Raw genomic sequence first — 25,147 nt, 5'->3', positions numbered from 1 at the left:
GCTGCAAGCAGAGAGGCCAAGCTGGGGCAGGCAGACAGGCCTGACAGCAGCATGCTGTACTCCAGTGATCCCCAGCTGGTAGATGGCCTTAGGGGGCAGTGTACTTTAGAGCAGCCCCTGGACACAGACCAGGCCCCAGGATCAGAGAGCTCCCATCTCAGCTGTCCTCAGTGGAGGCTGGGTGGAGCCGAGAACGTGGCCTTTGATAGCAAAGTGCCATAATGTATTAGACGACGCACAGCCTGGGGGGGTTTTGTGTGCCTTTTTTGTGACATTTGGGTCTAGGCTATTGAGAGCTTCAGCACAGAATGAGCCACCTCCCTTGTGATCAGTCGAAGGCGCGCGAGCCAGTTGTGGGTGCTGGGAGAGGAAGCCTGGCAGGGGGATCTCCTGGTGGGTGCAGAGATAGTCACACATCAGCCCCTGCATCCTCCAATGAAAGGAGGGACCACTCTGTTTGAAAATACCGCACCCTCGAAATGACACTTAGCTTTATCCACCTTCCAAGCCCTTTCACAAGCATTAGCTAATTAATCTTCAGCTCCCCTGTGAAATAAGCAAGCCCTGCATGCATTAGCATGGGAATCATTTCCCTCATTACTGGCAGGCAGCCACCTCTGGCGTGGAATGTGGCAGCGGTCTGATAAAAGCACAGCTAGAGTTTAGGATAGGAAGAGAAGAAAAATCCCAGTGCCAAATGCCGCTGCCAGGGGAATCCGAGGTAGCAGAAGGTAACTAGCCAGGCTCCCCTGCTCTTGTGGCATGAGCCCAGGGGGCGTCGATGAGCAGAGGTGGGTAGTACCCCCAGCAGCACAGCACCCGGCCCAGGACTGATGCCAAAGGAGCCCCCTTTCTGCTGACACCCGACACGTGTCACTCAGTCTGTGCCCGGCGTGGGGCTGGAGCCTTAGGCAGAAAACCCTGGGTGCCCTGCCCCATAGCCTGCCCCAGCTCCTCGACTCCACCGGGAGGCGGAGCAGCCGGGAGCGAGCTGGCTGCTTTCAAATGTGGCGGGCTCTGCTCTGGGCAGCTCTGCAAAGCGCACAGGTGTTTCACCCACTCCAAGCGGATCACTGGTGCAAATGCATCAGCCCGGCGTGCACTCACTCACACCCTCCGTTGCTGCCCCACACGCCCAGCTGCAGCGGCAGTTTATAGGTCTGACCCTCGGGTTTCAACCGTAACGTCAAATCCAGCCGGGCCCGGCCAACGCTTCTTCCTGCTGAGGCAGGTTCTAATATGAATCCGCTGCCGCTTCCCGGGGCGGGAGGAGGGGGATATTGCAGAGATCTCAAACGCCCATGTCCGGTCCGCCTGTTGTGGATGCCACAGACCCCAGGGCACATTTCACAGAAGGAAGGTTTACTCTGGACTTCTTAAGCAAGTTTCCCCCACCCATCATTGCTGTCCAGCATGCTGGCTACCACGCTCCACCCCAGAAGTGGCTGCATTTCAGTGGTGCAGTACACATTAAGCTCATGTGGTACTTTGGGCTCCACTAGGATGTGTTCGTGGGGGGGAGAGGGGGGTGTTCATAGAGCATAAAATATTACCTGACAATCCAGCCCTGCTCAGATCTCCGCTGTGCTTGCGAGCAAGACTCCCGGCATTACAGGGACGCTATTGTGTGCTGCGTGTGGCCCTCCCTGTGCTATGGCTTTTCACTGAGCTTGCGATCAGCTGATAACACGGTTGGCCCAAAGCGTGGCTTATGTCTACACCCAGTGTGGCCCAAGCTGTCTATGATCTTGCGCCAGGCCCATCCCCACAGTATCTGGGCTCTTTCCACCAAGTCCAGAACAGACCCCAGTGGAACCCCACTTGACACCTCCCTCCAATCTGACATCCTTCCATTAATAGTTACTCTTGGTTTGCGGTTGTTTAGCCAGTTATGCATCCACTTAATGGTCGTTCTCCTGAGCCCACATTTCTCTAGTTTACCTATCAGCATGTCATGTGGGACTGTGTCAAAAGCCTTGCTAAAGTCCAGGTATACTATGTCCATCGCATTCCCCCTACCCAGCAACCCAAAGAAGGAAATCAAGCTGGTTTGGCATGATTTGTTCTTGGTAAATCCATGCTGGCTGCTAGTGATCACCCCGTCATCCGCCAGGGGTTCACACACTGAATGCTTTATACACTACTCTAGTAGTTTCCCAGGTATCAAAGTCAAGCTGACTAGTCTATAGTTTCCCGGTTCCTCCTTTATTCCCCTTTTTAAAGATGGGCCCTACCTTAGCCCTTCTCTGGTCTTCCGGGACCTCGCCTCTCAACCAGAAGTTTGCAAATATTATTGCCAGTGGCTCCGAGGTTTCTTCAGCTAATTCTGTCAGCACCCGAGGGTGAATAGCATCAGACCCTGCTGACCTGATCTCATTCAAATTAGTCAGAAGATCTCGGACGTGTTCTTTACAAATACTGTTCTGCATCCCTTCCCCTTTGCTCTCTGTGGTAACCTCACTGGTCAGCCGGTCACGTTATTTTTTTGTGGGAAGACTGAAGCAAAGCAGACGTTGAGCAGCTCTGCCTCCCTATAGTCTTCCATTACCAGCTGGAAGTCCTTTGTGTCTTCAACACTAAGCAGTGGCCCCATAACATCCCTGAGCTTTTGGTTTTGTCGGACACCTCTGCAGAACCCTGCCCTGTCCTCTCTAACACGTCCGCGGCATGAGCTACTTTACCCCAAGAAAAATCACAGGGCGCCGCTCCTCCAGCCTGGTGGACCTCCGCTCTGTTTAGAAACGGCTCCAAAGCACGGCGCCAGACGCAGCGTCCGTGCCAAGCGGCTGGGGAGCAAGAGGAAGGTAAGGCCAACGGCCTGATTTTCAGAGGTGCTGAGCACTGAGCGGGGAGCACAGCCCCTCTCAAAAATGACAGGCCAGGAGACGATGAGCATCTCTGGCAGGTTGCCCTCCAGGAGCCCTAGGTTCCAGTTCTCCCGCAGGATACACCTGCCCTGAGATGCTATCACGTGGCACAAAGAGACTCTTCCATGGGAATGTCTAAGGCTCCCGCTCACTGAATTAAGCTAACTTGATATAAGCCGGGTGTAATGCACCTTCAGGTGTCCACGAGGAGGGTTTAACTAAATCCATTTAAAGGCTGATCTGAGTTAAACCTGGGCACACTGAGTGTAGACCAGGCCTAAGGATTCTAACAAGGATCAAGGAGTCGCTCAACAGAAAGACAGACATCCCACCGTACTCACACCGGTGCTCAAACTGGCAAGATCTTTAAGGAACAAGCTACCACCAAAGCCTGGACTCCTTTGGGCCTGTCGGGACACTGTCACCGTGATACAGGCTCACGTCCTCCGAATTCTGCTGCTATAACCCATCCCTCTTTCCATGTCACATCCAGCCCCGGGACCCCTTGCCAAAAGCCTTCACCGTTCTTAAGGCACTGGGGACACATCGGATCCCCGGACCTGCGGCCACTAGCCAGTCCCTGGCTGAATGCTGCTTCTAGAGACAAATTTCAATGCTCTGCAGAAAAGACCTGGGTGACAAGGCAGGGGCCTAACAGAATTGCGGGGGGCAACCAGGCCTGCGGGTGCATGGGAGGTGTGTTGAAAGCTTTCCCTGGAGGGGGTGGGGGCTTGGTGTCAGAACAGGAAATGAGCGGAGGGATTGAAAGGGCTGAATCATTGCAGTGCCGGATTGCACAAAAGCCATGGAATGTTGGGCTTTGTTTCTCGTTCGCAAAATATAACGAGGCAGCAAATTCTAAACAAAAGACACTGCGGCTAAGCCAGCCAGCTCCCAAGACATGGAATCTCCCAATGCAGCCACGCTCGGTTCACCCCATGAAGGCCCTCGTGCTCAGAGCTTTGGAATGATTTCTTTGGGGACTGACGTCTGGCGGCAGTGGCTCCACACGGCACGGACGTCACCATTCTCACCCGCTGACACCCCCCCCCTCAAAGCAACAGTGCAGCGTCACACCATGCAGCCACTTCTGGGGAAGGAATAAGCCCCCCTGTCCAGATCAGAAGTGTGGTGGGATCTCGTGCCCACACAGCAATGAAAAGACCTTGGCTGTTTAGATCTGCGCAGTAAATCATAGAATCATAGAATATCAGGGTTGGAAGGGACCCCAGAAGGTCATCTAGTCCAACCCCCTGCTCGAAGCAGGACCAATTCCCAGTTAAATCATCCCAGCCAGGGCTTTGTCAAGCCTGACCTTAAAAACCTCTAAGGAAGGAGATTCTACCACCTCCCTAGGTAACGCATTCCAGTGTTTCACCACCCTCTTAGTGAAAAAGTTTTTCCTAATATCCAATCTAAACCTCCCCCACTGCAACTTGAGACCATTACTCCTCGTTCTGTCATCTGCTACCATTGAGAACAGTCTAGAGCCATCCTCTTTGGAACCCCCTTTCAGGTAGTTGAAAGCAGCTATCAAATCCCCCCTCATTCTTCTCTTCTGCAGGCTAAACAATCCCAGCTCCCTCAGCCTCTCCTCATAACTCATGTGTTCCAGACCCCTAATCATTTTTGTTGCCCTTCGCTGGACTCTCTCCAATTTATCCACATCCTTCTTGTAGTGTGGGGCCCAAAACTGGACACAGTACTCCAGATGAGGCCTCACCAATGTCGAATAGAGGGGAACGATCACGTCCCTCGATCTGCTCGCTATGCCCCTACTTATACATCCCAAAATGCCATTGGCCTTCTTGGCAACAAGGGCACACTGCTGACTCATATCCAGCTTCTCGTCCACTGTCACCCCTAGGTCCTTTTCCGCAGAACTGCTGCCTAGCCATTCGGTCCCTAGTCTGTAGCTGTGCATTGGGTTCTTCCGTCCTAAGTGCAGGACCCTGCACTTATCCTTATTGAACCTCATCAGATTTCTTTTGGCCCAATCCTCCAATTTGTCTAGGTCCTTCTGTATCCTATCCCTCCCCTCCAGCATATCTACCACTCCTCCCAGTTTAGTATCATCCGCAAATTTGCTGAGAGTGCAATCCACACCATCCTCCAGATCATTTATGAAGATATTGAACAAAACCGGCCCCAGGACCGGTCCTTGGGGCACTCCACTTGATACCGGCTGCCAACTAGACATGGAGCCATTGATCACTACCCGTTGAGCCCGACAATCTAGCCAGCTTTCTACCCACCTTATAGTGCATTCATCCAGCCCATACTTCCTTAACTTGCTTAACTTCCTTAACTTAACTAAATCCAAGAGAGCTGTCCCGGAAAAACCCTGACCCTTTGACCTGGCTTAGCACTGGCCCATCATGAGATCAGGGGCACCACGCGCTCACTAGTGCAGAGATAAGGGAGTGGCACCCTGGGGAACCGGGCCTAGCCCGACACTGGTCTGAGGAATGACATAACTTGTCACCAAGGCTGGAGAGAGGCACTGACCAGCACAGGTACCCTCAGGCCTGGGACAGATGATGGAGAGGACCACACAAGGAGAGAACCAAGGTGGTGACCTTGCACCTGCCAACAGTGACATTGAGATCCACCACCCTCACAAGGAAGGACTGCGGAGCAGACGTTGGCTTCTCCTCTGCCTCAAGTTACCGCCACGGAGCCAAGAGCCCTGCAGCAAGAGAGTCTAAATACACGAGGGGTGAGGTGCTTGGAGCTCATGGGCATCGCTGGGATGAAGGGAAATTGGCCCCAGAGTTTTCTACAAACATCGAGACCCAGAGTCACCAACTAACCCAAAATAGGTCGGATCTTCCTGACCATCACAGGTCTGTCAGATGGAGGCAGTGGTTAAGAGCCCTTGGTTTATTTTGGGCATCATCCTGTTAAGATGCAAATGTGACAGCATCGTCACGTGGAATTCAATTATTTTGCACTACAGGGTAAACACAAACAGAAATTTCAGCTAAACTCCAAGGAAGCCAAAATGAGAACAGTACAACTTTCCCATTTCTTTGGTGCCTTTCATCCTAAAGGAGATTACATGGTGTCATTGGAAAAGTTATAATTTGCTGAATACGATTATCCTATTTGTAGGCATGTATCATTTTTGTATCTGAAGTTCTGAATATTAACTATGTATCTGCATTTCAAATGTAGTTACACTCGCGTAACACCCACTAGACAAGATGCTTTCAGTCTAGAGAGTTGCTTGGGAAGGGCCTATTCAAGGCAATGAGCCATTAGGAAAAGACAATAGGCCTTAGGAGAAGCTTATCTCCCACCTGGGGAGCCTTCCTGAGAATGCTGCAGACAGCCTAATGGCTGCTATGATTCTACAAGGACATGTGATCAGCCCACGTCTCTAGACTCCATTTTGGGATGTCAATGTTTTTCCACAGGCTGGTCTCGGAACCAAGCTTGGGGAACAAAGGGTTCCTGCCATATGCAAAAGCTATATAAGGCAGGAAGTGACATCATCTGTGGTTCTTTGCTCCTCACACAAGACGACTCCTGGAAACACCTGAGGAACAAAGACTGAACTGGGGGAAGTGCTGGACCCAGCCTAAGGGGATTTTATGGAACACCTGGGGATTCCAAGCTGCAAAGCAAGTGCAGCTTGCCCCTTAAGAATCTGCAGCCTGCTTGTATCATCTCTTCGGGTGAGAATCTGCTCTTCATACCCAATCTATTTAGTATATTAAGCTTAGTTTGCTTTTTTTGTTTATTTGCTAGGTAATCTGATTTGATCTGTTTGCTATCCATTCTAATCACTTAAAATCTATCTTTTGTAGTTAATAAACTTGTTTTTGCTTTATCTAAACCAGTGAGTTGGAGTGAAGTGTGTGGGAATCATAACTCGGGGGGGAAAGGCTGTTGCATATTCCTCTCCACATTGAGGGAGGGGGCAAATTTTGTGAGTTTAAGCTGTACAGTTCCCTGTGCAGCATAAGACGGTATAATCTGGGGTTTATACTCCAGAGAGGGTGTGTGCCTGCGGAGCTGGGAGTAGCCTCCCCATGCAGGGGCTGGTCAGAGAGCCTGCTTGTAACTGCAGCTGGGTGTGCCCCTTCCTGTATGTATGCTGGTGAAAGTGCAGGCTGGAGGGCTTTGTAGCTTGTCACAGCAGTACAGTGTGAGAGGGAGCCCAGGCTGGTGGGTCGGGGGGGCTCAGTGGTACCCCACTTCCAGGTAGCACCCCGGAGTGTGGGGCAGTAGGGGAGAAAGCACGAAGGTGCTCGTTTCGAAATGTAACAAGTGATGGAGGCCAGCTGGCATCGTGGGCTGATAGGAGGCAGAAGTCGATGACTCAGTAGCATCTGAGAGATGCTGCGTGGGGACAGGCCGGGAAGGGCCTTGAATCATAGAATCATAGAATATCAGGGTTGGAAGGGACCTCAGGAGGTCATCTAGTCCAACCCCCTGCTCAAAGCAGGACCAATCCCCAATTTTTGCCCCAGATCCCTAAATGGCCCCCTCAAGGATTGAACTCACAACCCTGGGTTTAGCAGGCCAATGCTCAAACCACTGAGCTATAGCTTGGTTCATGGGACTGAGACGGCAGAGCCAGTGGATGGGCATAGTGCACCTCACCCTGACCTGGTGGCATCACCTCTCTGGCTCAGAGGTTAGTACAAGTCCCATGGTCCATTCAGCCATTGGCACCTTTGCTGAGACTGCCGGCAGGTGGGCCAGGGGTGGCGTCTGACATGTGTCACTCAGCTGGAATTCACAACATGCCAATGGGAAAAGATGTGCACAGGGAAGGTTTGTATTTGATCCACCACCCCATAAAGAACTTGATACGTTTACCAAAGCATTGGAGCAGTGATGGACACGTCAAAGGAACCAGCTCTCTTTGGGAGGAGACACCACACTGCACACCCACCCCTTCCCCGCGCAAGACACAGCTGATAAATGAAACATGCCTCCAATTTAGTCTCTAGGAATTTGGTAATAGCAGCCAACATGAGTGTAGCCTGATAGCCACAGACCAGGATCTGCCGGGTGTGAACACCCAGGGGAGAGAGGAATTACCTTGGGGGACATAACGTACAACTGTTGTGTTCCACTGCAGAGGTGGCTGGAGTTCAGCATGATTGACACAATCCCAGCACGGATGTGTGATGGATGCCCCCCCGACCCACCAGCCTGGGCTCCCTCTCACACTGTACTGCTGTGACAAGCTACAAAGCCCTCCAGCCTGCACTTTCACCAGCATACATACAGGTAGGGGCACTCCCAGCTGCAGTTACAAGCAGGCTCTCTGACCAGCCACTCCAAAGCCGCCTTCCGATCCCTTCTCAAAACTCCCCTTTGCCACGCTGCTGGCCTGATCAAACCCCTGCCCGTCACGCTGACCAGCACCGACATGTTATCTGGCACTCTCTCATCGGTCTGCATCCATCGGTCGTCTCCTATCCGACACCACAACTGCAAACTCTTTGGGGCGGGGACGGTCTTTTTGTTCTGTGTTTGTACAGCGCCTGGTACAGCAGGGTCCTGATCCGCGACCGTGGCTCCGAACCTAGACCTACAGTAAATACAGACGATAATGGCAGTGACAGGGGAGTGGGAGTAGCTCAGGGGATTTGGGCTGAACTAAACAGATCTTCTAGGTGTCCAGGGTGTTTTGCAACAGCACTAAATACCACGCACTTCACCCAAACCCGTCAATTGCATAAAAGTGCTCTCCATTGATCGAAATCACACATTAGTGAAGTCAGGAGCTGCCATGAAGAATTGACTGTGTTTTTAGGTCTTCTCCAAGGGCGTGGGGCTGTAAAAAAAAGGGGTTAGTCTAAGGCCCCCTCTCCAAGCCCTTAAACTGTGCTAGGAACAAGTGGTATAAAAACAAGCGATGTGCTGTGTTTAACATGGTTACAAAGGGGATACGGTTTTCCTGTCTACACTGATCAGGGAAACATGACTAGATATCTGTGGGTTAAACATGGTGTATGGCTTTAACGCAAACGCTTTGCTCTTCTGAGTCACACCAGGAGAAGGGCATGCATCACCCCAGTCACTGCATCAGCTCCCCACTGAACACCATCAGAGATTATAAAGCCCGATGGGATTGCAGGGGTCATCTGCTCTGATCTCCTGCATAACACAGGCCTTAATCTGTGTTTGAACCAGAGCAGATCTCTTAGAAATACATCCAGTCTTGATTTTAAAATGGCCAGTGAATCCACCATGATCCCTGGTAAATTGTTCCCACGGTTGATTATCTCACTGTTAAAAACTTCAACCTTATTTCCAGTCTGAATTTTTCCTACCTTCCACTTCCAGCCACGGGATCTTGTTAGACCTTCATCTGCTAGACTGAAGAGCCCTCTACTCTCAAATTCCTGTCCCCCATGTAGATACTTACAGACTGTGATCTGTGATACTTACAGACCGCTTCACCTGCTTTTTGTTGCGATATATAGATTGAGCTTCTTGAGTCTATCACTATCAGGCAGGTTTTCCAATCAAGTGATCATTCTCGTAACTCTTCTCTGAACCTTCTCCAATTTATCAACATGCTCCTTGACGTGTGGGCACCAGAGCTGGACACACGATTCCCACAGTGGTAACCCTGGTGCCAAATACAGAGTAACCAAAGTCCTGAACCTAATGGTCAAACTCTACATGAGGGACGCCTCTCCCTTGACAGGGGATGCATCTCCCTTCACAGCCATGATTCTCCATGGCATCTACCCTCCGGGGGAGTGAATGAATGATCAGCTATATGACTGAGGCTCAGAAGGGTTGGCAATGAAGGTCTCTTGGCAGCCAGTCCATGGTGTAGCACTCCCTTCCCTTCCCGAGATGATCATAAAGCTCAGAGCTTACAGACCTAAGTGCAATATCCATCTATGCCCCCCAGCATACCCTCTGCGATACATCTCCGCAACACCCATCCCACGTTCACCCTGCACTTCTTCAGGCCAGGCTTTGGCCATGAGACAATTCTCTCTGAAGCATGGGCAAAACTTAATTTTAGAAGCTTTTACTGAGGTTCCACCACTGGACACCTTCCGCCACCAACAGCCACAAACCAGCAGAAACCAGCTCCGGTCCCTAACCAGCCTCCCCACCCCTAAGGGGGAGGGAGAAGGTCGATGGCACAAATAAGTCTTATACAGTGGCGGCAGCCTCATCAATCTTGACCAGGATGGACACGGGCCCTCCAACGAGAACCAAGAGTTTCAACACCTCCCTGCTTTTCCCCCCAAAGAGCCAGTTTGAGTAAACCCAGTTAGAATCCTCCAGCTGGTCTCCATTGGTTTCCACGGGCTTCTGTGGATTTTTGCTGGAGGCCAGAAGCCACCAGCAGCTCAAGATCCTTGTTGCTCTGTCCCAAGTTCTATTTGCCAACCAGAACCAGCTGAAAAATTTCCACTGAAGAGTCAGCAGATTCTAACTCCCATGACCAATCAGAGAGGCTTCATATCTCAGGTAACTGGGTCCTAGACCTAATAGAGCAGCGGTCCCCAAACTTTTCAGGGTCATGCCCTCCCTTACCCCTGTCCATGGTGTGCCCCTACCCTTCCCCTCCCCTCCGCCTCCCGCCAGGAGCCGGAGTCGGGAGCAGGGAGGCCAAGGGCAGGGGGCCGAGGCTGAGGGCAGGTCTGGGCCCGGGAACGGAGCCATGGCCAGCGGCTGAGGCCGGAGGCGGGAACAGGGCTGGGAGCGGAGCTGCAGCTGGGCCGTGGTGAGGACCAGTAGCTGGGCCCTCGGCTGGGTGTGGAGCTGAGGCTGGGGACGGGACTAGGTGCAGGGCCATGGTCGGGGGCAGGGCTAGGTGGCGCTCTCTCCCTGCCTCCCGTGGGGGGCTGGTCCGGGTCCCGCCACACACCCTGGAATCATAGAACTGGAAGGGATCTTGAGAGGTCATCTCGTCCAGTCCCCTGCACTCAAGGCAGGACTAAGTATTATCTAGACCATCCCTGACAGGTGTTTGTCCAACCTGCTCTTAAAAATCCCCAATGATGGAGATTCCACAACCTGCCTAGGCAATTTATTCCAGTGCTTAACCACCCTGACAGTTAGGAAGTTTTTCCTAATGTCCAACCTAAACCTCCCTTGCTGCAATTTAAGCCCATTGCTTCTTGTCCTAGCCTCAGCAGTTAACGAGAACAATTTTTCTACTTCCTCCTTGTAACAACCTTTTATGTACTTGAAAACCGTTATCATGTCTCCTCTCAGGCTTCTCGTCTCCAGACTAAACAAACACAAGTTTTTCAATCTTCTCTCATAGGTCCTGTTTTCTAGACCTTTAATCATTTTTGTTGCTCTTCTCTGGAATTTCTCCAATTTGTCCACATCTTTTCTGAAATGTGGCGCCCAGAACTGGACACAATACTCCAGTTGAGGCCTAATCAGCGCAGAACAGAGAGAAAGAATTACTTTTCGTGTCTTGCTTACCATACTCCTGCTAAAACATCCCAGAATGACGTTTGCTTTTTTTGCAACAGTGTTACACTGTTGACTCATATTTAGCTTGTGATCCACTATGACCTCTAGATCCCTTTCCACAGGACTCCTTCCTAGGCAGTCATTTCCCATTTTGTATGTGTGCAACTGATTGTTCCTTCCTAAGGGGAGTACTTTGCATTTGTCCTTATTGAATTTCATCCTATTTACTTCAGACCATTTCTTCAGTTTGTCCAGATCATTTTGAATTTTAATCCTATCCTCCAAAGCACTTGCAACCCCTCCCAGCTTGGTATCGTCCACAAACTTGACAAGTGCACTCTCTATGCCATTATCTAAATCATTGATGAAGAAATTGAACAGAACCAGACCCAGAACCGATCTCTGCGGGACCCCACTCGTTATACCCTTCCAGCATGACTGTGAACCACTAATAGCTACTCCCTGGGAACGATTTTCCAACCAGTTATGCAGCCACCTTATAGTAGCTCCATCTAGGTAGCATTTTCCTAGTTTGTTTATGAGAAGGTCAGGCAAGACAGTATCAAAAGCCTTACTAAAGTCAAAACAGACCACGTCTACCGCTTCCCCCATATCCATAAGCCTTGTTACCCTGTCAATGAAAGCTATCAGGTTGGTTAACATGATTTGTTCTTGACAAATCCACGCTGACTGTTACTTATCACCTTATTATCTGCTAGGTGTTTGCAAATTGATTGCTTAATTATTTGCTCCAGTATCTTTCCGGGTACAGAAGCTAAGCTGACTGTTCTGTAATTTCCTGGGTTGTCCTTATTTCCCTTCTTATAGATGGGCACTATATTTGCCCTTTTCCAGTCTTCTAATGTTCCTCTGTGCCCCCCAGGGGAGCGCACCCCACAGTTTGAGGGCCTGTAATAGAGCATAGTCAACAGCTTGAGCTGGACCCAGGAGCAAAGAGGGAGCAAGGGCAGAGCATAGAGCACCAGCGTTCATTATGGCAACTTGGACCTTCCAAGAGGTGAGCCAGTGGGAACTAGCTGACGTTTGAGTCCTTTCCAAGACACTCCCTGGCACGGTGCACTCAGTAATGCACTGGTCCCAGGTTGCAGTGGGGGAGATCTAGGTTGGATATTAGGAAACACTATTTCACTAGGAGGGTGTTGAAGCACTGGAATGGGTTCCCTAGGGAGGTAGTGGAATCTCCATCCTTAGAGGTTTTTAAGGCCTGGCTTGACAAAGCCCTGGCTGGGATGATTTAGTTGGGGATTGGTCCTGCTTTGAGGAGGGAGTTGGACTAGATGACCTCCTGAGGTCTCTTCCCATCCTAATCTTCTATGATTCTATAATGCAGACTGGAAGCTGTGGATCTACATCGGAGAGGAATGGTAAACACTACCGGTGGAAAGACAAGCTGCGCATTACAGCTGTCAGCCGGGCTCAGCTGTGACCATGAAAACCAGCCTGTAAAAAAGGGCACTTCCTGGTGGGTTCTGAGTCACTTTCCAGAGGCCATACAGCAAAGCAATATTGCATAATCTGATGGGGAGGGGTCAAAATTCATGCTCCCCAACTCTGACAGAGAAGCGCTACTGAAAATGAAAGAGAAAAAAATCACCCTCACAGAAGAGAGAATAACTATTGGTTGAAGCAGAATAAACCTCGGTGCACGGAAACGTATTTACGTGACTTGGAGAGACCTTTTTTTCCCTTTGACACACAGGAGTTGCTGCACCAGATACAGAGTAATGGTTCGGGTCATCTCTGTTAGCAGCTAATGCCGGATGCCCCCGAGAAAAGCACAATCCTCCTATAACGCCCCCAACTGTGCGGCCCTATAAGAAGTGTCTCCTCAGCCAACTAGGCATGGATCACTTTGTGACCGGAAGCAGGAGACTGGCCTGCAGGATCTGAGAAAGACCTGCAAGAGCAGGAGACAGGTGGCGGCCCTCTTCCTGAACGTGGGACAGCATTTGAGAGCAGTGAATTTTAAATCCCCCCTCCTTGCATTTTTAACTCCGCCGGACCGTAGCTTAAGGTGGGACAGACGGCAAGGGGATTATGTTACTTCACCCGTTGCAATTCTACAGAGCCTTTTATTGGGGGGATCTCAAAAGACCTGCCAGCAACAGTGACCCATCTAGATGAACGAAGAGAACTGGACGTTCGAAACTCCCAAGTTCTAATCATAACCCGGCCTCGGGGAAGACACTTCAAGTCGGTGTCTCATTTTCCCCCGGCTGTCCAGACACGAACTAGTTCCGTTTTACAACACCCGTGTGACTGTCAGACTCAAAGCAGCACACGCTTGCACCCGTAAAAGTATGGTCATTTCACAGAGGTGGAAACTGACACTCAAAAAGCTTACGAGACTGTCCAGAGTCACATCGCAAAGTCACTGGAAGAGCTGGAAAGAGAACCCAGCAGTCCTGGCCTATACTGTAACCCTATCTTACTGCAATGGGATATATCCATCGTATCTGTACCCCGTTACTGTTGTATCTGAGCCGCTCACAACCTGTGATGTATTTACCCTCGCTACCTCCCTGTGGGCTAAGTGGTTTTAGTCCTGCTTTACAAATGGGAAAGTGAGGCGCAAAGGGACTAAGGCCCATTTCCCCAAAAGTACTTGAAATCAATGGTCATTAGGAGCCTGAACACCTTCATGGACCTGGGCCTAAGCGACCTGCCCGAGATTATATAGGACGTTTCTGGCAGAGCAGGGAACTTAACCCAAGGCTCCCGGGTCACAGGCTAGTGCCCTAACCATTGCACCATCCTTCCTCTCTGGAAATCGGCCTCCTGGAACTGCACCACCAGGCCTAGAGGCTTTGCCCTCCAATTCCCTGGCTGGCAGATCCGCAGCTGATCTTCTTCCTTCTCTCCTCCAGCTAGAGTCGGAAACGGAGACAGAGTGAACTAACATAGGGCATCCAGACTGGATGAGATGAGAAGAGTTTAAAGGGGAATAAACTAGGGCTTTCCCCCCATTATGATTCTGCCTGTGTTTGTTTTTAGGAGTGGGTTTTCCCTGCTCTTTTCTGTGTTTTAGCCCTTCACCATCCCCAAAGTGAAGGATACCTGACTTACTGTACCCCAGACAGGTTTCAGAGTAGCAGCCGTGTTAGTCTGTATCCGCAAAAAGAAAAGGAGGACTTGTGGCACCTTAGAGACTATCAAATTTATTTGAGCATAAGCTTTCATGAGCTAGAGCTCACTTCACCTTTTCTTTTTTTGTACCCCAGACGCCTCTCTCTTACCTAACCCCCAGGGCGCAGAGTCAGAGGGCAAAGCAAAAAACAGGAATAATAACGAAACCTTGTCTACACAACAAGAATGACCTGTTGTTGAAAACGGGCATACGGAAGCGAGCCGAAGCAGTGTTGAACCTGATTTAGATACAAGTGCAGACCGCAGCAGGTTTCAGCAGCGGTTCAGTGCTTCACCGGTGCCTACATCTGTTGTCAGCAACAAAGTGTTTGTATAGAGCAGACCAGTCTGCATCAGACTGACTCAGCCTCCCCTTCTGAGGAGCAGAAAGCGAAAGCACACCCAGACATTCCCTGCCAATCTCAAAACACACACGTCAAGGAAAGAGCTGTGCTCTCCCAAGAGCCTTCTTCCAAGACTCACAGTCTAGCCATCCTTGCAGAGGATACTAGGGCACGTGGTTTTCTTGACACATACTTCACATGCTCTTTTGCTTTGGTTCTGGGGCGCGACACAAAATTAGGGTGAAACCAGATCCAGGATCAGAAATGCAACTGAAGGGCCTGGAAAGCACTTGGAGAGGAAAGGTACAAATGTAAAGACTTATTAGCAATGCAAAAAGATTACAGTAACCTTTGACGCAAAGCAGCCACTTAGCAGGGGTGAGGATGTGAGAAATATTGGATGCCCATCTGAAAAGTGTAAAGCAGATATAGTCATGGACCTGAGCAAAGGAAAAGCCCTAATATACTCAACTCCTATACAGCACTTTTCATCAGCAGATCTCAACGCTCTTTCCTAAGGAGGTCAGTACCATTGTACAGGTGGGGAAACTGAGGCACTGAGCTCTTCCAATCTATCTCCCTGAGGCCATGGCAGGATTATTCCCTCCAGGACTTTTAAAACTAGACCATACAACCCACAAAAGGTCACAAGGGTGGGGCTTCCACCAAGTCCCCAAGGAGACTATCCCACAGCGATCAATGGGAGATGGTTTCTGGCAGTCACTGAATTTTGGGGTGGGCTTGACCAGGAGACATGGAGGGATCTGGGAAATGACTGTTATTTTGAATAGAAATAGATATATCGAAAATAATCTGAGGTTTAAACAATTGGAACTGGGCAAATGCAAGAATCCAATTCATACAGCTGTTCCCTAACTATGTGATCCTGGGATTTTATCAGTCACCTTGAGCCACCCCCGTACTGTTTATTAGACCCACTCCTTGCAACCTGACTTCAGTTAGACCCTGATCCTGAAAATGTATTCAGAGGCACATCTGAACAGAGCTTCTTACCAGATCAAAGCCTGGGATATCAGCTCTTCAGGGCAGGGATTGCGCTTGTGCATTTGTAGAGCACCTAGCACAATAGGACACCGATCCTGACCGGGGAGCGTAAAAGCTGCTTGGTCAAATCCGTCCTGAGATCCCTCTGGTCCCATATCCTGTCACTGACTGCGGCCAGCGCTGGCTGCTTCAGAGGAAGGCGTAGCACCTGTCCCTCCATTAGGTCTCATTCCCGCCTCTAATAATTGGATATTGGATTGAGCCCTGAAACATGATTTAATCTCCCTTTCAAGATGTTTGTTGCTTGCACAAGATGAACAGTTGATAACAACCAGGAAGACTTCTCTGATACGCAACCTAGAGCTCTCCCCTCGGCTAATTTCATCCTTTTGCTTTTACTTTCACCTGCCTTTATCACGCTAAAGCATTCTGCTCCTTCTAGGCCCGGAACAAGCCTTCTTTCTGATGGCCAGGGTCGCAGTTCAGAGCGAGGTCAGCAGAACACGGATCTAACCAACCCCTCACTTTCCTTCTTCCACACCACAGAAACCTTTCTTTCGGCTAGGCGACATCTCGTTTATTTCGCCAGGGGGAGGGTGTGGGAGAGTCAGCAATTCCGGCTGCCTCCAGAATGGGCATTTGACCCGCACATTGCGGCACGGAGAGACACGCCAGGGCACAGAACGCACAAGCGACAGGGTGGGGGGAGGACAAGGACGGCGTCGGAGCTCACGTTTACAAGTCAAAACAGAAGGGCAGAGTTAGGCACAAAACTCTGAGCAAACCACACCTCCCGGCCAGAAAAGGGATATTTATATTTCAAAGGCAGCTACAAAACAAATGACTCATCCAGTGAGAGGCTGAGAGAAGGGGGAAGGGCCAGGACCCGGCTACACAACAGTTTGTTGGGTAACAAAAACTGAAGGTGGCCTTATCCCTTTCCCCTGGCGCTTCAGCTATCACCACACACGCGAGGCTGCTCCTCCTTCAAACGCACCCACTAACCCGAGCTGCAGCGTCCTGCCCCTCCCGCAAATCAAGTACACTCCCCACCCCAGGCCTGCACCTACCCCTTTCCCCTCCATCACTGCCTAAAATCCACCCACCCCAGGGTCACACCTACCCGTCTGACCCCTCCCAATCTCCCCCACCCAAAGTCTGCTCCTACCCCGAAGCAGGCAGCCCCCTGAGCTGCACCAACACCATCCCCCGCAGGACTCCAGCTACCCCTTGCCCCCTGCCTTCCCAAATCAACCCCCCCGCCCCAGCTGCAGCTACCCCTCCCAAATCAAACACCTGCTGCCCGAGGGCTCCAGCTACCCCTGTCCCCCTCCCTTCCCAAACCAAACACCCCCTCCCTCTGTCCCCCTAAACCAAACACCCCCTCCCCTCAGGGCACCAGCTACCCCTTGCCCCCTGCCTTCCCAAATCAACCCCCCGCCCCCCGCAGCTACCCCTCCCAAATCAAACACCTGCTGCCCGAGGGCTCCAGGTACCCCTGTCCCCCTCCCTTCCCAAACCAAACACCCCCTCCCCCCAGGGCTCCAGCTACCCCTTGCCCCCTGCCTTCCCAAATCAACCCCGCCCCCGCCCCGCAGCTACCCCTGCCCCCCCCTCAAATCAAACACCTGCTGCCCGAGGGCTCCAGGTACCCCTGTCCCCCTCCCTTCCCAAACCAAACACCCCCTCCCTCTGTCCCCCTAAACCAAACACCCCCTCCCCAAATCAACCCCCCCCAGGGCGCCAGCTCCCCCTGCCCCCGCCCAGCACGGCGCAGGCGGCCGCCCCGGCCCCGCTCGCTCACAGGCCTGCACCACGTCCAGGAAGCGGCCGCCCTGCGCCCGGTCCCGCAGCTGCAGCTGCCGGACGATGTGACGCTTCCAGGACCTGCCGCCGCCGCTCCCCGCCGCCTCGGCCATGGCTGCGGCCCTGGGCGGCCGGGCTGCGTCCGCGCGGGGAGGGAACCCTCCTGACGTCACCAGCGGGGGAAGCCCCCGGCGGGCCCAGCCCCAGGGAGGGGGCCCTGCTCGGCCCCGCCCCATGCACGGAGCCCGGCCCGCCCCACACCAGAGGGACTGGGGGAGCCTGGCCTGCCCCATGCACGGAGCCCGACCCGCCCCACACCAGAGGGGCTAGAGGGGCCCGGCCTGCCCCGTGCACGGATCCTGGCCCGCCCCACACCAGAGAGGCTAGAGGGGCCCGGCCCGCCCCACACCAGAGGGGCCCGGCCTGCCCCGTGCACGGAGCCCGGCCCGCCCCACACCAGAGAGGCTAGAGGGGCCCGGCCTGCCCCGTGCACGGATCCTGGCCCGCCCCACACCAGAGGGGCTAGAGGGGCCCGGTCTGCCCCACACCAGAGGGGCCCGGCCTGCCCCGTGCACGGAGCCCGGCCTGCCCCACACCAGAGAGGCTAGAGGGGCCCGGCCCGCCCCACACCAGAGGGGCCCGGCCTGCCCCGTGCACGGAGCCCGGCCCGGCCCGCCCCACACCAGAGGGGCTAGAGGGGCCCGGTCTGCCCCACACCAGAGGGGCCCGGCCTGCCCCGTGCACGGAGCCCGGCCCGGCCCGCCCCACACCAGAGGGGCTAGAGGGGCCCGGTCTGCCCCGTGCACGGAGCCCGGCCCGGCCCGCCCCACACCAGAGGGGCTAGAGGGGCCCGGCCTGCCCTGTGCATGGAGCCCGGCCCGCCCCACACCAGAGGGGCTAGAGGGGCCCGTCCCGCCCTGTGCACGGAGCCTGGCCCGCCCCACACCAGAGGGGCTAGAGGGGCCCGGCCTGCCCTGTGCACGGAGCCCGGCCCGGCCCGCCCCACACCAGAGAGGCTAGAGGGGCCCGGCCCGCCCCACACCAGAGGGGCTAGAGGGGCCCGTCCCGCCCTGTGCACGGAGCCTGGCCCGCCCCACACCAGAGGGGCTAGAGGGGCCCGTCCCGCCCTGTGCACGGAGCCTGGCCCGCCCCACACCAGAGGGGCTAGAGGGGCCCGGCCTGCCCTGTGCATGGAGCCCGGCCCGCCCCACACCAGAGGGGCTGGAGGAGCCCGGCTGCCCCATGCACAGAGCCCGGCCCACCCCGCAGCGGAGGGGCTGCAGTCTGGCCTGGCCCCAGCAGGAGAAGGGGAGCTGAGTGCAGGACGCTGGGCTGGGTAGACCCCCCCCACACACACTGACCCTGCTTGACCCTAAAGGGCAGGAGACCATCGCAGGGGCCGTGTGGCTCTCTGAGCCCCAGGCCCATCTCTGGGGCAGGCACCGCCCGCACTGGCCCTGTTCCCTCGGGGAGCCCAGCCTGGCCGGAGCTTTGCACATCCCAGATCATGCCCCCGGGGCTGGCAAGGGCACATGCTGTGGCCAGGCTGCCTGGGCAGCAGGGACAGAAGCCCCGTTCTTCTCTGTGCTGCGCGCCCCCGGGCCGTGGCCCCACTCCAGCAACCACAGCCTAATGGCTTTCTGTAGGGCCCTTCACAGGTGGGTCCCAGACTGTGCCGTGAGCGCCAACCACCAGAGAATTATTTTCTCTCCGTTGATCTGGACCACGTTAGTTTGTAACCCCCATGTAGACATGTCGGAGAACTGTGGACAGGAACCAAAGCCACCGATCTGAACAGCCAGCCTGGAAGGGCTCAGTGCTAGACCCAGCCGCTCCCAGTTCTGCGATTGGAGCCCATCTTCAGTGAATGTCCTTCTAGGGATCCAGCTCTCCCCAGTGGCTCTCAAATGGAGCAAGTGTAGCGTGGGACCCAACCTCAGGGCAGGCAGTTAAGAACCAGGGCACAAACCCCAAACTGGCAGTGAGTTCTATACGTAGATTTCACCAACCAAGTATCAAGTGTAAACTCCTCAGGCACTAAAGTGGCCTAACTGTGGAGTCACAGACAGTCCCTGTGGGTACTCTGATCTGTCTCGCCATGCAGGCGAGCCTGCCTTTGCGATAGATGGTCCCTTACACCAACGATCACAGCAACATTCAGGTTACTCCCAGTCTCAAAGGGTCAGTCACCCCGGTCTGCTCAACCTAAGATCTTTACACCGAAGACAATGCTTTTAGCCAATCCTGTAAGAAACTATATACAGATTTATTAAATAGGAAAAGGAACGAGAGTTATTGGCAAGGTTAAAGCAGGTAAGCAGAGACACAAATGAGTTGCAATCTTAAGTTTCAAAAGGTAATAGAAGTGCCTATAATAAGCAAGCTCTGTTTAGGGCTAACCCAGGCTAAGCACTGAGGACCTCTTGCTTATGCCTGGTAAACCTGCCCCCAATTCCAAGCAGCACAGAGATACTCTTAGCATTGTGCTCTGAGCTGCAAGCTCAGCTGATGGGAGGAATCCCCTTGCTTGACCCATCTTCACGTGGTGTGGAGGGCAAAACAACAAATGTCTTCCGTCCTCCTTATCATCCTACAATAGTCTGTCTGGTGTCGCTGGACCCATGAGGCAGGACGTAACACTTTCGGTTGCAGATCAGCACTTTGCACCAGTCAATGTCTCTCTCCTGTTTGGCGATTTACACAGTCACAGAGGCTTACCATACAACTGCTCAACTATTACCTTCCAATAGGGGATAGAGCTGTTATAGGTGAGATTAATGAAGGCTGCGACTCACAAGCATTCAATAACTTCTAAGCACGAACCATTGTCGTTCAAATACCTATTTTAACAACACTGCCACAACAGGCGAGCCAGCCTGATTCCAGCTCGGCATTTGCCAGTGTTCATCTGAGGCATGGGGTCCTTGGCATGAGCTGGCACCTGGTCTGCCAGCGTCACATTCCCAGTGCAAAAATGGTGAAGGGACTCTTGAATATGCCTCAGGGTTCCCTATTCTTGATAAGGCACCTGCCACTACGTTTTCTTTTCCCTTGCTATGAGCTATTACCATGTCATACTCCTGCAGAGCTAGCCTGCAGTGTAATGCCTCAAATTGGTCCGTGTGGCTTGGTGCAACCATATTACAATATGTTAGAATAGGTTAGAGAATTGTTTAGTAAAATTTCAGTAAAATGATTGGTTAAAGTAGAGCTAAGCAGGACTTAAGTTTCACTATATGAACTGGGGTCCAAGAAGGAGACCAGCAGAAGGAAAGAAGAATAAGAAAAGGGAAAGACCTGGAAGAAGAAGAAGAACTCGCCTCTAAGACACAGCCTAAGATCAGAACTGCCAAGAATCCTCTGCACGACCACGATGTGAAGCGACCACAATCCAGATGAGACTGACCTTGCCTGGCCAAAAGGGAAAGTCCGTCTGCATGATCAGGATTGGTTAGCACAGCACTGTATGCTTAGCATGTGTATTCTGCTTGATAATTATTAATAAATAGAGGATAAGGATATTACTGTGTAGGGCTCTTTCACTGATAAAAGGTCCTGCAACTCCGCAAAGAGTACACCCTGAGCCCTAGGAACTGGGTAAGGGTGGGTACTTAAATTAACAGGGTTACGCCTCGAGACCTAGGAACTGGGTAAAGGTGGGTGCCCCTAGAGTGTGTGAGTAACAGAGAATTTTGTGCAGGTAACATTTCCATTATGCAGATAAGGTGTAAATTGTTTAATAGCCTAAACTATGGCATAACATTCTCTCTCGATGACAGCATAGTTCTGTTTGGTGGGGGTCAACTTTTTACTTAAGAAGTCAACGGGGGGGCTCTTGTCCTCCACCCCAGCCTGCATTAGCCCTGTGCCTAACCCAACATTAGAAGCATCAGTGCACACCACAAAGGGTTTGCTGAATTCGGGGCTTATGAAAACTGGCTCTGTAGACAAAGCCTTTTGCATGTCCTTGAAGCCTTCCTCCCAGGCCTCAGTCTGCATCACACAGTCTGGCTTCCCCTTTTTTGTAAGGTTTGTTATGGGGGCACAATTTCATTAACTCCCTTTACAAACCTCCAGTAATAGCTGACCAGACCAATAAAGGATTGGATCTGCTTCTTGGTTTGTGCAACAGACCAATTTTGAACGGCTTCTTAAAGACTCAGTGTGAACAAACCCACTGCACCACCTTGTGTCCTCAATCAGGTACCTCCCCGGCCCCCATCTTGCCTTTGGACACCGTGACAGTGAGGCTGGCTTCTCTAAGCCTCTGCAATACCATTCCCATGTGGCTCAGGTGGTCTTCCAGGGATCACTAAAAATAGCCAAGTCATGTACATAGGCCCTGGCGAAGACCTGTAAGCCCTGCAGTACCTCACTGACAAGCCTCTGAAAGGTAGCCCTGCACTAATTAATCCAAAGGGCATAACCTTAAACTCAGATCGGCCAGATTCCACTACAGAAGCTGACTTCCTGGGCATCAGAATCTAAAGGAATTTGCCAATATCTGCGAGTCCAATCCAGAGTGCTAATGAATTTTGCTTCCCCGGTAGATCTAGCAGGTCCGCTGTCTGTGGTGTAGGGTAAGGGTCAGGTTGGGTGATGATGTTGACTAGATATGACCAGGGGTATTTCTGCCTGTTTAGATTTCGGTTCCATAATCCCCACCATTTGCTCTGACCCCATAACCATGGGAGTGGAACATCCAAATCCAGCGTAAAGGCTCTTTTTCATTGTAAACCAACATGCTTTACCAGTGATATCAGCCAATGAGAATGCACCTTTCTTTAGAAAAGAACTGAAGTACAAATGGGAAAAGTTGATTACGATCAATGATTGAGGCTTTCCACTTGGTGATTTAAATAGCCTTGATTTAAACCAATCCACCCTGCCCCTAACAGCACCATGTGCTGGGACTCTGTGTGGGGGTCCACTGCCCCCCCCATTGGGCTCTGCCCCCCCATCCTAAGTGAACCCCTCTGGGTGTCAATCTGAATGGCACCTTAGGGAGCAGGGGGAGCAGCACCAGGCTGGGAGGTCCCTAGCCTGAGTCTGGGCCATGCAACAATGTGGGGATAATAGTGGGGGGCTGGAGTCCGGACACAGAGTGGGGACTGGGGCCAGGACCTGGGGGAGTTCAGGATACAGCTGAGGTGGGGAGCTAGGAAAAGAGCGGACAGGAAGCAGAGCCTAGGGCAGATGGGGTTGGGGGACAGGACACAGTGAGGAGCACCTGTGGGGTAGGAGGGCTGGGGAGGGGGACAGATAAGGTGGGAGATAGCTAGGAGGCAGGACTCTTAGTGGCAGATGGGCTATGACATGGGGGGGAGGGGGAGATGGTGGCAGGCCCTTGGGGGGCCTGGGCAGGGGCAGCTGGGGTGGGGGTAGGACATGGGGGCACAGAGGGGCAGATGGGGGGCAGGGGATGCTATTTACCTGGTCACTGCCTGTCCTGGGTGGCCCATGTCCGGGGAGAGGCTGCTGGCGGGTAGGCCATGCTCAGGGCTCCCCCAAGTAGCACCCGCTGGGCTGGGCCCTCCAGCGTCATGGTCTGAGCCCAAGCCTTGGTGTGTGTTAGGGCGCTCGTCGATCAGGCACCCTGCTGACCCGCCTCACCAGGGATCTTAGTGTGCTTCGCTCTCAGCCCGTTTCACAGAGGACGAGAGCAACGCGCATTAAGGAACAGCTAAAGACCATTAGTCTGCACTGCGACCGGCTAGTGTGGGGGTATGTCACACTCTAGGAGTCCGGACAGACTAGTGCGGGGTCCAGCATACCTCCGTTCGTGTGGGGGTACATCACACCTACGCTAGCGGGGGGGTATGTCACACCCCAGCAAGTGCTGGGCAGGCTAGTACGGGGGTACATCACACCCACCTAATGCAGGGGTACGTCACACCTTAGTTAATGGGGGGGTATGTCACACCCCAGCTAGTGTGGGGGTACATCACACCCCAGGAGTGTGGGACAGGCTAGTGCAGGAGTACATCACACCCCAGCTAGTGCAGGGCAGGCTCGTGTTGGGGTACATCACACCCCAGCTAGTGCGGGGGTACGTTACACCCCGACTTGACGCATCTCTGCCGACTGCCCCACTTGCTGATGCCTAGAGCAGCCTCTGGCTAAACCGCTGCGTGTGGTGGTCAGGGAGCCAGGCCTGTGTAAACAAAGAGGAACCCCCCGACTCTAACCCCAGTGGCTCCCCTAATGGGCCCAGCCCAGCCCTGCAGACCGGTGAGCCATGCAGGCCAAGGGGCATCACCCAGGGGCCAGCAGGCAGCTGAGGATATTTCCGTCATCCCTGCGAACTGAACCCCCACCCCCCCGCCAATGGGCTGAGTCTCTTCAGGGATTCGGGGGGCAAGACTGAGTGTGTTTCTTCCTTCCTTGTCCATCCCCCTCCCCCCCCCCCCCCAGCAAGGGTGCTGTGTTGCTGGGGTGTGACTCCTTCTCCTTGGGGCGTCTCTATATGGCTCCTTGCTGGCCCCAGCCTGCCCTGGGCGCTCCCTGGAGATGGGGGTTGCTCCCCATGTCAGAGGCCAGGTGTTCCCCGTCCTGTTCTGTCTGCTTCTGGGACTCCACAGAGAGACTTTCGAGGGCAAGCGTTGCTGAGCAAACAGGCCTTGTTCTGAGCACGTGCTGGGGCTCCGGCGCCCCACAACCCCCTCGCTGACCCCACCACTCACACCCCTCCTGGGGGGCAGTGGGGGGGCTTGGCCACAGCCTGCCCCCCTCAAGGGCTCACTGTTGGATGGGGTTTATTGACTTGGCTGCTGCTGGGCCCAGGGGCTGGACGAGCTGCTCCTGCTTTGGTGCGGGAGCCAGAGACATCAGGGGGGGCAGAAGGCCCAGGTCCCTGCCCCAGAGGCTGGGACCCACCCCTCCGGGGAGCGAAACGGGGCAGCTGCCCTGTGCTGCTGGGACGGAGACTCGCCCGCACTCGCGTGGCGTTCGTGGGGTTTCTCAGCCCCGTCTCCCCTCCGGGACGTCAGGAAACTGAGTTGCCCGAGAGGGGAGGTGGGGGAAGAGAGGGTAGGACGAGACTGGCCCCCTGACACCGCCGGGCAGCCTCAGAGAGCGGAGGCGGGCGCCGGCTTAGCTCATGATTAGTCATCTCTAGCTGCGGGTGTCAGTTCGAAAGAGCCCAGCGCTGCCAGCCAGGGTAAGGTGTGTGCATATGTCTGGGGGTGGGGAGGCCCTGGTCTCCTCTTCTGGGCAGGAAGCCATCACCAGAGAGCCCCAACTGACAGGGCCAGGGCAGTTGTTCCCCACCGCCCTTCCGGCCAGATTGGGCCTGCTTCCCCCGATCCTCCATGCACCCCAGTTTCTGGCTCACTCACCCCCGATGCAGCCTCCTCTGAGCAGCCCAGCTGGGAGCCTGAATGGACCGGCTATTGTGTGTCTGCTACCACTGCCCCCTAGGGGACCTCACTCCTAACCTGGGCCCAAGGGCATGCCTCCTTCTTTTGTTTTACCTTACATAATGTGTTAAAAGTAACTTTAGAAACACTCACTTGCCTCCAGCACGAAGCTGAGCAAACGAGACACTCCGGGAAGACG

The 25,147-nt window shown here is 53.5% G+C and overlaps 1 protein-coding gene across 1 annotated transcript in view; it reads right to left on the bottom strand.

The window, feature by feature from the left end:
* The window catches only part of ATG16L2 (autophagy related 16 like 2), a 57,104-nt gene extending 39,340 nt beyond the window's left edge, over positions 1-17,764 (bottom strand). The window contains exon 1 of the mRNA XM_084636556.1: positions 17,589-17,764. Within this exon, the coding sequence (XP_084492682.1) occupies positions 17,589-17,703 (115 nt within the window). The 5' untranslated portion in view covers positions 17,704-17,764. The remainder of the gene's footprint in view (positions 1-17,588) is intronic.
* Between the last annotated feature and the right edge of the window lie 7,383 nt (positions 17,765-25,147).

This window comes from Lepidochelys olivacea, assembly GCF_965140295.1.
Source record: "Lepidochelys olivacea isolate rLepOli2 genome assembly, chromosome: 1".
Classification (NCBI taxonomy): Eukaryota; Metazoa; Chordata; order Testudines; family Cheloniidae; genus Lepidochelys; species Lepidochelys olivacea.
Note: the sequence above shows the minus strand (reverse complement) of the source record. Positions and strands in the feature narration are given on the sequence as shown.